Genomic DNA, 15,045 nt, shown 5'->3' on the forward strand with positions numbered 1-15,045 from the left:
TTGTTGATCTTTTGCTTAGATGATCTGTCCCTTTCATTGAGGGGGGTGTTAAAGTCCTCTACTATTATTGTATTGTTGTGGATGTGTTTTTTTACTTTTGTTATTAAATTGGCTTATATAATTGGCTGCTCCCATGTTAGGGGCATAGATATTTACAATTGTTAGATCTTCTTGTTGGATAGACCCTTTAAGTAGAATATAGTGTCCTTCCTCATCTCTTATTATAGTCTTTGGTTTAAAATCTAATTTGTCTGTTATAAGGATTGCCACCCCAGCTTTCCTTTGGTGTCCGTTCGCATGGTAAATGGTTTTCCACCCGCTCACTTTCAATCTGGAGGTGTCTTTGGGTCTAAAATGAGTCTCTTCCAGACAGCATATCGATGGGGCTTGTTTTTTTATGCAGTCTGATAGCCTGTATCTTTTGATTGGGGCATTGAGCCCATTTACATTCAGGGTAACATTTTTTTTTCTTTTTCAGGGTAACTAGTGAACGATATGAATTTAGTGCCATTGTATTGCCTGTAAGGTGACTGTTACCATGTATTGTTTGTATTCCTTTGTGGTCTTTGTTACTTTTAAGCTCTCTCTTTGTTTAGAGGACCCCTTTCAATATTTCCTGTAGCGCTGGTTTCATCTTTGCAAATTGCTTTTGTTTTTGTTTGCTCTCGAAGCTTTTTATCTCTGCTTCTATTTACAGTGATAGCCTAGCTGGATATAGTATTCTTGGCTGCATATTTTTCTCGTTTAGTGCTCTGAATATATCATGCCAGTCCTTTCTGGTCTGCCAGGTCTCTGTAGATAGGTCTGATGCCAATCTAATGTTTCTACCATTGTAGGTTACAGATCTCTTGTCCCAAGCTGCTTTTGGGATTTTTCTCTTTGTCTCTGCGACTCGTAAGTTTTACTATTAGATGTCCAGGTTTTGACCTATCTTTATTGATTTTGAGGGGGTCTCTGTGCCTCCTGGATTTTGTTGCCTGTTTCCTTCCCCAAATTAGGGAAGTTCTCTTGTATATTTTGCTTCAATATACCTTCTGCTCCTCTCTCTCTTTATTTCTTTCTTGGATCCCAATTATTCTAATTTTGTTTCATCTTATGGTATCGCTTATCTCTCGAATTCTGCCCTCGTGATCCAGTAGTTGTTTATGTGTCTTTTTCTCAGCTTCTTCATTTTCCATCCTTTGGTCTTCAATATCACTAAGTCTCTCTTGTGCCTCATTTATGTTAGCAGTTAGAGCCTCCATTTTTGATTGCACCTCATTAATAGCCTTTTTGATTTCGACTTGGTTAGATTTTAGTTCTTTTATTTCTCCAGAAAGAGTTTCTGTAATATCTTCCATGCTTTTTTCAAGCCCAGCTAGTATCTGTATAATCGTTTTTCTGAACTCTAGTTCTGACATCCTACTAATTTCTGTATTGATTAGGTCTCTGGCAGTCGGTACTGACTCTTGTTCTTTTTTGAGGTGATTTTTTCCATCTTGTCATTTTGTCCAGAGGCAAATAGATGAATGAGAGAATAAAATGCTAACAGGGTAACAATGACCCTAGAACAATATACAGTAAAGAAATCAGAAGAGACTTGAAACCGGGGGAAAAGAAAGGGACAGCCAGAAAAAAAAATAATAAAAAGATAAAAAAGAAAAGAATATGATCAAATATGATCAGGCTGGTCCCTAGATCAGTGCCACACACTAGATCTTGGGCATATTTTGTTCTATTAAAGAAAGTGCTCCCACAATTTTAAATAAAGAAAAACATATATGTACAAAAATAAGGTTAAATATGATGAAGGGCTGGAATATGTGTGTAAATACGAAAATTATAACAGATTTTATGAAAGGAATTGATAAGGGAAGAAGTTGGTTGAAAAAAAGAAAGAAGTGGGGCGCCTGGGTTGCTCAGTCATTAAGCTTCTGCTTTCGGTTCAGGTGATGATACCAGTGTTCTGGGATTGAGCCCCGCATCGGGCTACCTGCTCCGCAGGAAGCCTGCTTCTTCCTCTCCCTCTCCCCCTGCTTTTGTTCCCTCTCTCGCTGTGTCTCTCTCTGTCAAATAAAATCTTAAAAAAAAAAAAAAAAAAAGAAAAAGAAAAAGGAAAGAAGGGAAATTAAAAAAAAAAAAGAAAGAAGGTAGAGAATATGATCAGGCAGGAGACTAGAACAAAGCCATACACTAGAGATTCATGGTATATTTTGGTCTGTTAGAAGAAACTGTATCCCAAAATTTTAAAGAGAGAACTTATATATATAAGGTTAACTACTATGAAGGGATAGAATATGACTTTAAAAATGAAAAATAAAGATTTTTAAAAAAGTGGTTGATAAGATGTTGGTTGGAAAAGGGAAAAAGAAAAATTAAAAAAAAGAAAATTACAAAAATTAACTTTGAAAGACTAAGGAATCGGGGGAAAAAAAGCCATGCATTCTATGTGCAGTATTCCCGTCGTGCTGGAGTTTTGCTGTTCTTATTGATCGGTAAAGTTGCTCTTGGCTGGCTGTTCTTGCTGATCTTCTGGGGGAGGGTCCTGTTGCCGTGGTTCCCAAATGTCTTTGCCGGAGGCGGAATTGCCCCGCCCTTGCCGGGTCCGGGCTACGTAATCTGCTTGGGTTTGCTCTCGGGAGCTTTTGTTCCCTGCAGGCTTTCCCTACGGCTTTGGAGGATAAGAGTGAAAATGGCGGCCTCCCAATCTCTTCCCCGGAGGAGCCGAGAACTTGGGGCCCGTTCCTCAGTGAGCCCCAGAGAAAAGCAGTCAATCACTCCCGTCTCCCCGGTCTCCAGCTGCACTCCGTGCTCACCCGGCCTGTGACCGAGCGTTTCTATGTCTGGCACCCGACCCCGTGTGGAGTCTCCAAACCCAGCAGATCCCTGTGGTGCCCTTCCACGCCGCTCCTCCCCGGGGAGGAAGGGGAGTCTCCCCGGATCTGCTGCTTGTCGGGTCCCCGCTGAAAGAGCAGTGGCCCGACTGTGCCTCGGATCACGGTTCATGGCATCCGCGAGGTGAGAGCTCACTCCTCGGCTCCGTATCTGCAGCTGGCTTTCCCGCTCCGATACCTGGGAGCTTTGCTGCACTCAGGCACCCCCGGTTTTTCTGTGACCCCGAGGGTCCTGAGACCACACTGTCCCACGAGGGTTCCATCCCCCGCTTAGCCACTGGAGCGACGTCCCTCAGCGGAGCCGACTTCTAAAAGTTCCGATTTTGTGGTCCGCGGCTCTATCACTTGCCAGAAGCAACCTACGGAGGCCCCCTCCCCCGCCATCTATCTTCCCGAATATCGCCTCGGATTCACTTCTCCGCTCGTCCTACCTTTCAGAAAGTGGTCGCTTTTCTGTTCAGAGTTGCTGCTATTCTTTTCTTGTATCTCCTGTTGAGTTCATAGGTGTTCAGAATGGTTTGATCCCTATCCAGCTGAATTCCTGGGACCAGACGAAATTTAGGCCTCATACTCCTCCGCCATCTACGTCGTTGATTTTTAACATTAAACTCAGCCAAAAGTATGATGACTTATGCCTGAATGAAACTTCCCTAAGACACATATTTTCTCCATAAGGCACAGTGCAGCCTTCTTGTGCTTTGGAACACTAGACAACACCTCAGCATTGCATTTGGGTGCCATTTTAAACAGCAGCATCACCCATAGAAGGCACAAAAATAGGAAAAATGCCTTACCAAACAGACTGGGATAAGGACATATGTTTATGGTATGAGACCTGAATCAAAAGAGCATTGTGTTGACTGACCTCAGCTGGGATGCGCAACTCAAATTTTACCCCTCTGTGCATGTCCACAAATTACCATGAAAGCTTTTCATATATTGGTTTTGGGGTCTCAGATAAGCTAGTGAGTAGGCAAATTCGCAAATACAGAATCTGCAAATAATGAGGATTAATTATATTTTCTTTCAGGCCAGATCCCCCCCCCCCAAAAAAGATTAAATGCTGGGTTTTGGCAAAAGTATTCCAGAATAAGCAAAGATGGCTCTGTGATTTTTGTTGTACTGATCAAACACTTTAGTTTTCAACTTTTTCAAGTAATCACAATTTCGATTGACTTAGAGGGCAAAGACATTTTTCCTAAAATTGTGTGTGTCTCAGTAAATACAAAGATACTTCCATGAAATCTATCTTGTGCCAAAGAACATGGCGTAGAATCATCGCTGAGGGTTAGGTTTTAATATTAAAATGTTAAACGTTCTCAGTAGTTCAGTTTCTTTGTAGAAGATTTGACTGCTAAATGAGTTGGGTTTTATTTTATTTTTTATTTTGATTTAATTTTGTATACAGTGTTTTGAGGTCTATCAAGTAATTAGTGTCTATGGTTTTGTTTTGGTATGCAATTATGCTTTTTAAAAAAATGGTAATGATAATATAAGCCTAAGTGGGTATTAGAAATGATACCCATGTGACGCACTTGAAGCAATTCGGTCCAGGGGAGGGCTTCCCCCTGCCATTGCTGGAATGCGAGGCTCCCGCACGGAGTGCTGAGCATGTTGTATTTGGTGGTGACAAACTCTTGCTCTTGATACATGCTTTCTTGTTATCCAGAGTAATGGCAGTTGTTGGGGAGCCAAGCAGGAAAGGTTTGTTAGTTTTTTTTTTTTTTTGTAATCTGGAAGCTTGGTAGTCATAAATATTTCAGGCTTTGTGGGCCAGATGGTCTCTGTGACATCTACTGAGCTCTGCTGTTTTTGTGCGAAGCTGTTCTAAACGATACACAGTTGAATGAACATGACTGTGTTATGATAAAACTTTATTTGTAGACATTGAAATTTCAATTTCATATAATTCTCATGTGTTGCTAAATAACTGTTCTTTTGACTTTCTCCCACTGTTGAAAAGTATAAAAACCATCCTTACTTTGTGGGTAACACAAAAACAGAGGTTGGGACGATTTGTCCTGTTGACTATAGTTTGCTGACCCTTGTCTTAAAATTTATGTTGTTAAAACTATGTCATATAACTGTTCCTTGCATCTACATTGCTAGGTTAACTAGATGATTACTACATTCCTTACTTAAATGTGGAAGTAAAAATTTTAGAACATACATATATATATATATATATATATGAATTAAAGGATATATATTTTTGTGTGTGTGAATGCATGGTTGTGTATTATATATGTATATGTGTGTATAGATATGTATGTATATATGTATTGGTCAGACATATGTATGTGTGTGTATGTATGTATATTCTACATATATGTAGTCTCTCATGCTTACTAGTTAAAGCAGTTCAGTAAAGAGTCCAGACTTAGAAGTAAAATAGACCTGGAATTACACCCTGACCCTGCAATGTACTAATTGTGTGATCTCAGAAAAATTACATAATTACTTTCTGAGTCAGCCTCCTCATCCCTGAAAGGGAATTTGCTTGCCTCACATGATTGGGGAAAATTACATAATATATGCAAAAGATACCTGAGACATAGATGGTTTTTAAATTTTTGAATTTTCCTAAATGAAAAGACTTGGTATGTTTCTTAAAGAGAGACAAACCTCACTTCTAATATAGACTTCCAGTGTATTCTGTTCTATTTGATAAAAGTAAGCATGGGCACATCTGCAAATCAGTTTGTTTCAGCTTTCTTTTTCCTTTTCCAGTGGTGCTGTTGGTGTTCTCATGTTATTACTTCTTTCCTCTGACCTCTATCTTTTTGGCCCTCGATGCTGGCATTTTCAGACATCCCAGGACTCCCGCTGGGTTCTGCATGTACTTGTTATACTTCACTAGAGCAATACCTGTACTTTCAGTAGAGTAGTTCCTTATTTGACAAAAACAGACAAAAACATTTTTGCTTTTGGAGCTTTCTTGGTAAGGGCACTGGCTAGAAAAAAGTACAAAATGAAAAACTTGCCAGATAACAAGAATTCAAGACAAGGAAACCTTTTTATGGGAGTCTAAAATCTGTTTTTAAGAAATGTATTTAAAATAGGCCTCATGTTCTCAGGGCATGTCTTAACCCTCATGTTTGTTAGAAGCAACAGAGTGAATCTCTTACTGGTCAGATGTTCAAATCAAGTTAGCAGTCAGTCTAAGATTGTTGTAGACCACCTAAATTCAGGAATTTTCATTCAGTCATATTTATTTCAATATAGCAAACTTTTCAGTACAAATCAAACCTACTTTATAATTGTGGTATGTGTTGAAACATTTATATACTAAGTTATAAACTTGAAGCAGCTAATAAAACTTGTACTCATAAGCCCTTTAGCTAAAATTACTAAAAAAGAGGTAGAAAATGGTCTTTTGAAAAACTTGCTTCAGTTTTTGGAAAGAAACATTGGCGTTACTGCTTCCAAACTTGCAGCACATAATTCACCTTCTTAGGTATAATACCTAAATGTGTCATGTAAAAATTTTATTGGTATATTGTATGTCAATATATACATGTGTGTGAAGTGTGTGAACACACCCACATAAACTTATCTATGAATATTATTTTGTCCTTTTTGTCTCTACAGTTAGGGAAACTAAGTTAAGTCAGTGCTGGAATCTCCTAGGCTTTTGAAGTTTACTTTCCAAAATTTCTAATTAACTGAATGGGGCAGTCCATTGTTCTCTTGGTGTATTTGCAGTGAGATGCCTTTAGAAGACTGAGGGGAACAGATAAAGTTTCAGAAATAAATCTGTGTTTGATTCTTTTGTTGTGGCCTCACTGGCAAGTCGTCTTGCTGGGAGTCTGGAGTGCATGGGCTTGCTGCTGAGTCTCTCTGCCTCCGGGCCAGCAGGGACACTCGTAAGTTCTTTTGGGGGCATCTGTGAGTTTAACGAGCAGGGTGAGAAATGGATTGAAGGTTGTGTTGGCTGTGTCAGAGGTGTCCTGGCTGGTTGGGTAAGGAGGAGGTGACAGTCCTGTGGTGGAGAAAGATCACAGTCCTGTGAGCTCTTTATTGTTCCCACCTGTTAGATGGCCATCGTCTCGTTCTGTTCGTTGATTGTGTTCCTTATTTTTTGTGGACTTGAAGCCTAAATTTCGTAAAATTGCCTAATATTTTTTGTATCCCTCTCAGAGCTTACAGTAAATATCCTATAAATAGTTGGACAATAAGACTCAGAATCTTTGAGTGTGAATCTTTTAGGGTCATAAATTCTGTGAATGTGATTAATGAAAAAACTGGTTCAAAGGTTTTAGGGTGACTTATCGAGGTCTCTCATTTCTTCCCCTCCTTTCTTTCTCTCCCATTCTTTCCTATATTGGTTTAAATGAAATATTATGCTTTGGATTTACACATGGCAACTTCAAAAATAGATCCACATGAACATTTTTGTATGTACAATATATTCTAAGAGTTAGCATATCTCTTCAAAAATAAAGATTATTCCATTTTTATAAGAAGCTTCAACCCATGTAGTTGATAAAGTAAAAATATGGCTTGTTGTGAAGGACAGTTTTGCATCTGTTCTGTTCGTGATGTTTATCACAGTACTTATCACAGTGCGTGGAAGAAAGAGGACACCCAGTGGAGACTTGAATTGAATGAATGTGTAAGAGGGAGGGAAGAAGGAAGGGAGGTCAGCTGGGAGGAAGGAAGGATGGATGAACATGTCTGGTTTTGGCTTTCAAAATACCCTTCCCATGACCAACGCCATGGAGTTCTTGGGTAGCTGGTGGTCACGGACATTGGTCTATTCACTGGCCATTGTGAACAGAGCAGGCAGCTGGGTCCTGTGCTGCCTGCTCTTGCTGTCTCCTCCCAGGGCCCCAGCTTGGAGGGCTTCTGGAGGGCTCTTTCCCCCACTTGCTGTCAGGACTCATCTGCTTTTTGTTCTCTCAACTGTCCTCTTCTAGACTTCAGCAGAGAGAGAAATATGCAAGATTACAGATTGTAATACTGTGCATGCATCTTCCTTTCTCTGTGTCATCAGTGAAAAAATATATATGTACTCACAAATAGGACAAAGTGTTTTTGTTTTGTTTTGTTTTGTTTTGTTTTCATTTCTGTTCTCCTTTGGTCCTCTCCTCTCCCCTGTATGTTTTGTATTTCAGTGTTGTGACATCGTGGTGTAGGGTCATCTAGTCTAGCAGGTGTTTCTGGGATGACTTCTTATCTAGGGAGCCCCCTGAGCTTTTCCGTTTTGGGCTCTGCTGATTGCTTTCTCCATTTTTACATCCATTGCACACACATAAATAATGCAGTCCTAGGGTTGAAGTGTTTGTTCAGGCAATGTGTAGTAGTGAAAACATCCAGAAAGACTGGATTTTTAACAATTATTTTGTATCTGAATCTCTTTGTTCTTCAAATATGAATCCTTGAAGAATTTTTTCATGAACTGATAAATAAGATGATGGGGTGATATCGGCCCAGTGTATGTACTGTATTAAGCGCTTAGTAAATGGTAATTTATAGTTACTTTTTTAAGTTAAAATTTTTGTGGAGATAATGGTGGAGTCAGATACAGCAGTAAGAAATAATACAGATTCCTGTGTACATAGTACCCAGTTTCCTCCAATGGTAGCAGTTTGCAAACCGCAAGTATAATATCACAACCAGGATATTGACATGGTTGAAATCTACCCTTTTTCAGATTTCCCATTTTACTTGTGCATGCATGTGTGTGTATTTAGTTCTATACATTTTTTTGCTTTTGTTTTACTGTAGTAAAATACAAATAACATAAAATTTATCATCTTGATAATGTTTAAGTATACAGTTCAATGGTATGAAATACCTTCTTAATGTTGTGCAACCATCACCAGCATCCATCTGCAGAACTCTTTTCACCTTGCACAACTGAAACTCTGCCTCTATAAAATAGTAACTTCCCATTGCCCCTCTCTTCAGCCACTGGCAACTATCATTCTGCTTTCTGTCTCTCTGGATTTGATTGTTCCAGGTAACTCATATATGTGGGGTCATACAGTATTTGCCCTTCTGTGGCTGACTTATTTCACCCATCGTAATGTCCCCCAGGTTTCTCCACGTCATAGCATGTGTTGGAATTTCCTTCCTTTTTAAGACTGAATAATATTTCATTGTATGTATTTACCCCATTTTGCTTACCCATTCATCCATCAGTGGATACTTGGTGGTTTCCGTGTTTTAGCTATTGCAAATAAAGCTGCTATGAACTATACAGTTTTATTACCTGAGGAGGTTTGTGCATCCATCACTACAGCAAAAACCTTAAAGGTTCCAGCATCACAAGGATCACTCAACTCGTATTGTCCTCCAACCACCCTTTCGTCCCTTCTTCCTCCATCCCTAAGCCCTGGCAACTACTAATCTGCCCTCCCTTCAAATATGTTGACTTTACACAATACTACATAAATGGAATCATATAGTAGGTAATCTTTGTGATTGGCTTTTTCACTCAGCATAATTCTCTAGAGCTCATCCTATCATCAATAGTTATTTCCTTGGTATTGTGGAGTAGTATTCCATGCTATGGATGTACAGCAGTCTTCTTTATTATTTACCATTGAATGCCATCTGGGCTGTTTCCAGGTTTTGGCCACTATGAGTAAAGTTTTTCATTTGTGTACGGATTTTTATAGGAATGAAACTTCATTTCTCCAAGAGTGCAGTTGCTGTTTTTTTTAAGACTTAGAAAATTTATTTTGCATGAGCCACAGTCTCCTTGATGATGCAGATATATGTAAATGGAGATGAAAATAATGTCATGTGGACCTTTTTAATAATAGCCATATTAGACAACTTCAGACAGTCATGTTAAGAACATTGATAACTTCTTACTGCTGCTTTTTTTCTCCTTTAACCTCAATTTCTCGGAAGTGACTCTACAATCTCAAAAATATCGTTCATTTTGAGAACTTCAGAGCATGTTGCCCTTCTTTTTCTGCCTTACTTTTCCCATGATCAAGCAGTTGCTAAAGACCTCTTGATTTTAGCACTGTAGAGATTTTTATGTCATTCTGCTCTTAATTCATATCTCTGCCCTCTGAGTTTCAGCAGCCATGGCGTCTTTATATTACTAATATAGTGTCTTCCCTGGAATCCCTGCCCTAGGAGAGGAGCCTCTGCAACCTGGTCACAGCTGACTTTTATAGCTCTATGTCCCAATACTCCTCTTCATGGCCATGGCCATGTCCACCTCAGGGCCTTTGCCCTGAAGGAAGAAGCCTTACTCTCCTTCCTCATTCATAATCAGCTGTTAGGGGAACTGCAACCTCCTCACAGGAGGTCCTTTTGGTATATGTTATTCTAGTACCCTGTACTTTTCTTTCACAGCCCTTATGGTAGTTTTTTCATTTTAGTTGTATAAAACCCAGGGCCCCACATGGTTCAGCATGGTCATAGAATCCCCTCAGAGGAGCTGACCAGAAAATATGTTCTCGTAAAGCAATTTAAATCTCAACATTGTCTATGGTAAATGACTTTAAGCCTCCATCTTCCAAATATCAGCTCTTAACCATGGTATTACCTCCTTACCAGGTGAGTCTTGAGGTAGGATGATGTCTGACCCAGCCCTTCCCATTAACCTCCCTGAAAACTGGATTGGGATCTTTTCTATATTTGTCATCTTAAAACCTGGAACATTGACTGGCAGATATTAGGTGCTCCATTAATGGTTGTTAGAAACATGATGAATGAATGAACAAACTACATTTATGTGTAGGAGACATTTGGTAAAACTCTGACAAAATGAGTGAATAATATAAATCTTTCTTAATTTTCCAGGTGATTTTTGAAGTGATAACTTCTGGACATCAAGGCTACCTTGTTATTGATGAAGTGAAGGTGTTAGGACATCCGTGCAGTAAGTTGCCTCAACTCTTACACATTTGGGTCCATCATTGGGGGCATATTTATGTTACAGATTAAGAGAAGACACTGAAACCTGGGGAGAAGTTATCCTGCTAAAAGAGTTCCTGACAAGTCTTTAAGTGTTGCTTTGTTAGCCCAGAAGTCCAAAAACATCTATTTCGTATGTCATTCATTGTATGTAACTGAGCGTCTCTAAAATGAAGATTAGGAATGAGGACTAATGGCCTGCTTTGGTATAATCAAACATCGTTGCAATGATCTGTGGATTTCCCTTTTAAATAGAAGCACAGGTTGAACATTGAGAATCTGTGCATTTTGCTCCTAAATTCAGTGTATTACTGGCATACTTTCAAACAGCAGGTCCCCAAACAGGCCTGGGATCTGTGAAATACAAGAAATGTACCTGAACCACTTAGGGACTCCAAAAATGGCATGAAATTCATCTTTTAAAAATTAATACTTTAGGGCGCCTGGGTGGCTCAGTTGGTTAAGCGACTGCCTTCGGCTCAGGTCATGATTCTGGAGTTCCGGGATCGAGTCCCACATCGGGCTCCCTGCTCAGCAGGGAGCCTGCTTCTCCCTCTGACCCAACCCCCTCTCATGTGCTCTCTCTCATTCTCGCTCTCTCAAATAAATAAATAAATCTTTAAAAATTAATACTTTAAAAATTCCAGTGGGTGATAAACACACCTTTTTTGTTGTTGTTGTTCAATATGAATAGCTATTAACAGGCTGTCAAGTTTGTATCTGAACCATTGTCATTAAATCAAAATAAAATATTGCACGTCAGCCAGTCCCATTTCTCCTCTGCCTGTCCTGGGGCCACCACTGGGTGAGCTTGCTGCAACCTCCTCCATCTGTAAGGTTCGTATTCCACAAGCAGCAGAAACAGATGTAGCTGCTTCAAGCAGAAAATCTTTGTATAGAAATGGAATTGGTGGCAAATAGAATCACGGGGAACATCGGTGATCTAGGCTCCAGTAATGGGTGGGAACCAAAAGAGAGACTCTGCAGTCAGAACCATGGTGACTGCTATGCCTGAGGGGCCATCTGTGGGAGCAGGGGGGCTGCAGCCTACTCTCTGGCCACCTGACCCTTGCCACCTGCCAGAACATTTGTCACTGTCTCTGTACCTTTGCCTGCTTGGCCTTAGGCTCAAGACCCCGAGTGGGGTTATCAGGGCTGGCAAGCTAGATCATGTGCTCATTCCCTTGCTAGCAATCGGGGTCATCTAGGAAATCCCACTGTGGCTTTTTTGCCTTCTGTCGTGGGAGTTAGGCCAAGACTTTTACCAAAAAACATACAGTGGGGCATTTCCCAACCCCAGAATAGTGCTTTGAGAGCTGAGCAACCAAAATACTACAAATGTCTGTGTGTGGGCATATGTGTACATGCTTGCGTACATGCATGGAGGTGTGCTTTTTTCCCATAATCACTCTGGTTCATAAAAAGTAAGAAAGTAATGTTTGCCTTTTGTAAATTGGAATGAATAGTATCCAGCTGTACAAATTACTCTGTATTTTTTTTCTCCACTTAGCGTTATGTTTTTTAGGTAAATCCATGATATTCTATCATATGAATATACTATGCTTTATTTTTCTGTTCTTCCACAAACATTTAGTTTTTTTCTCCTAGTTCTTTATGACAAACATGGCTACAGTGAATATCTGTGTGAGTGCCTCTGGGTGCAATGTACAAGAACCTCAGTAGGGTATATTTTTAGAAGCAGAATGGCTGGGATGTAGGGTAGAAACACTTTTAGTTTTACTAGATGGTGCCAAGTTGCTATGAAAAGTGTCTGAACCAGTTTATATTCCCACCAGCGCGCATGGGAGTTTTGTTTTCCCTATATCCTTGCCCAAAATTGATATTGTCAGACTTTAAATCTTTGGCCGTGTGAGGGATGACAGCCTGCTTTATTTTTAGGGTCCCCGGCATTAAAGGGAGAGAGACTGGCTGGTTCAAACATTCCTGAATTTGTGCTGGTGGTCCCTACCCCAATTCCTGAGAAAGTGGTTATACCTGCAATGATATTAAAGATACGAACATTTGCAGAAGTGTCTCTGCTTTTATTGCCTGGATTGAAGAGATCATGAGCTCATTCTCTGTGGTAGTTACCGAGAGCCCTTTGTGGTCATTATCTGATGAGGGTATCATGGCACAGTCATCTGATTCCATCCAGAGGGATTTTGCTCTCTCTGCGATCTTTATCTGGTGCTCAGAGCTTGCCATAGCACCAAAGTTCAAACACCACAGTCATCTTGTTCCTTACTGAGGCAGACATTACTTTTGTAACACATTACATTTGCCTTTCTTCTGTCTGCAAGACTGGTGAGTTCAAGAAGAATTTCTCCCCTTTTTTTTCTGAAAAGGCAGGAAAACGAACAGTGCTGTACCTAACTGGAACAGCAGGGCAAATTTAGGAAGCGGAATATAATTACCTGAGTTGGAACTTGGCCAAATCCTCAAAGTAATAGCCTTGGGCTTGGAAAAATGCCATGGGATCTTCTAATGTACATAAATGATCCCACCTCAGATTCACCTCTTACCAGGAGGTTAAAGAAAATAGAGGAATGATGCATGCCTGCTACGTGCTGAGTGTTCCCCGTTACCCAGAGCAACCTTCGCCCTGCTGCAGATGCAATGGATGAGGCCAAGTTTGCAGGGGTCCATCTTTTTCTCTATCCTGGGTTTGTTCTACATCTGGCCACTGGCCAACAAAATAGCTCCTGATGTGTGGCTCCTCCCATTCCGCAGCGTCTGAGTCATTGTCTTCAGTAAGATATAAAGACTTACTTAATGCTTGTCCTTCTATCAGAGCCTCCCAAAATGTGTCTCCCGCAGTTTTGTTCATTCCTTCCAAGCTCAGCTGCCTATAGTCATAGAAATGGTGTTTATGGTCTCTCCTTTGGAGAATACTGGTGCTAATACCTAAATGGCTTTGCAAATTGCTCTTAAGAGACACAGAATTGCAAAACAGGTTCTGTACCAGGGTAATGTATGGTACAACAGCATTTTGAACGGTAAGCTTTAAATGGTTTTGATGATGGGCCTTCTGTAATTATTTTTTCCTGAATCTCTAAGTTTATGGGGAAAACATGCAAATAAAGATTTTAAAGAAAGCAGTAGTTTGGTCTTAAAGTGTAAAGTTTTGCAGGTAATATTTTAGGGGATTTCCCAGCAAGATTTCTAAATAATAATCAATTACTTTGAAATCATGATAGTCATTAGATTTAAATCATAAGGGGGCATAAATATTTCATATCTAAAACTCTGCTTTCCAAAAAGATGCAAAACTGCTGAACTTTATTTCACTCTGAAGGCTACTGTTTGGATTTATATAGGTTTATGAGCAGGCATTTCAACATTTTTTTAAAAGTACTTGTTCTGTTAAGAGTATACAGTTGCTCATAAAATTGACTTTAGTGACAATAAAATGCAGGATCAGCATGAAATGTGGATATGGCTGTGCAGAATCAGCAGCTCGATGGTTTAAGCTCACGTCTAATGAACACAGATAATTTTTGTATTTGGTATGCACACTCAAAATATATTTTGAGTTTGGTTCAATAATCCTAGTAGGAGAACCTGAAGAAGCATTTTATTAGCTTCATAATGTTGTCTCCTGTTTTTAAGTAGGTTATAAGCTATGCATGTCTGGGTATTTCGGTTATTACCTTGTAGTGCTGGTGCATATTTTTATGTCTTACAAACCATACAGCGTTTTAACAGGTTTATGGAGATATAATTCACATATACAGCTCACCCACTTAAAGTGTACAATTCAGTGTTTTTAGTATATTCACAGAGTTGTGTAACCATCACCACAGTCAACTTTAGAATATTTTCATCACCCCAAAAAGAAACCCTGAACCCACTGTTAGGTCAGTTCTCCATTCCCTTGGCCTCCATCCTCAGCCTTAGGCAATACTTTCTGTCTCTGTAGATTGGCTTGCTTTCTCATAGTTCATTTAAATGGAATCATACAATACGTAATCTTCTGTTTTCTTTCATTTAGCACATTCCATGGTTCATCCAAGTTCTAGAGTGTTTCAATACTTCATTCTTTCTTGAAGCCGAGAAACAGTCCATTGTATGATAATACCGCATGTTCTTTTACACGTCCATCAACTGATGAACGTTCGAGTTGTTTCTAATTTGAGACTATTGGGACTAACACTGTGATGAACATTTCTGTTACAGGCTTTTGTGTGGACATTTGTTTTCAATAATTTTGGATATATACTTAGGAGGATTGCTGGGTCACAGAATAACTCTTATGTTTAGCATTTTGGTTAACAGTGAAATTGTTTAT

At 39.6% G+C, this 15,045-nt stretch overlaps 1 protein-coding gene across 5 annotated transcripts in view; it reads left to right on the forward strand.

Moving 5' to 3' along the window:
• PTPRM (protein tyrosine phosphatase receptor type M) overlaps nucleotides 1-15,045 on the forward strand; it is an 817,256-nt gene that overhangs the window by 331,913 nt on the left and 470,298 nt on the right. For all 5 annotated transcript variants that reach the window (XM_073898518.1, XM_073898514.1, XM_073898515.1 and 2 more), the window contains exon 4: nucleotides 10,644-10,722. In XM_073898518.1, the coding sequence (XP_073754619.1) occupies nucleotides 10,644-10,722 (79 nt within the window). The remainder of the gene's footprint in view (nucleotides 1-10,643; nucleotides 10,723-15,045) is intronic.

The sequence above is a fragment of the Callorhinus ursinus genome, unplaced genomic scaffold, assembly GCF_003265705.2.
Source record: "Callorhinus ursinus isolate GAN/ISIS: 27379988/994484 unplaced genomic scaffold, GSC_fseal_2.0 scaffold11, whole genome shotgun sequence".
Lineage (NCBI taxonomy): Eukaryota > Metazoa > Chordata > Mammalia > Carnivora > Otariidae > Callorhinus > Callorhinus ursinus.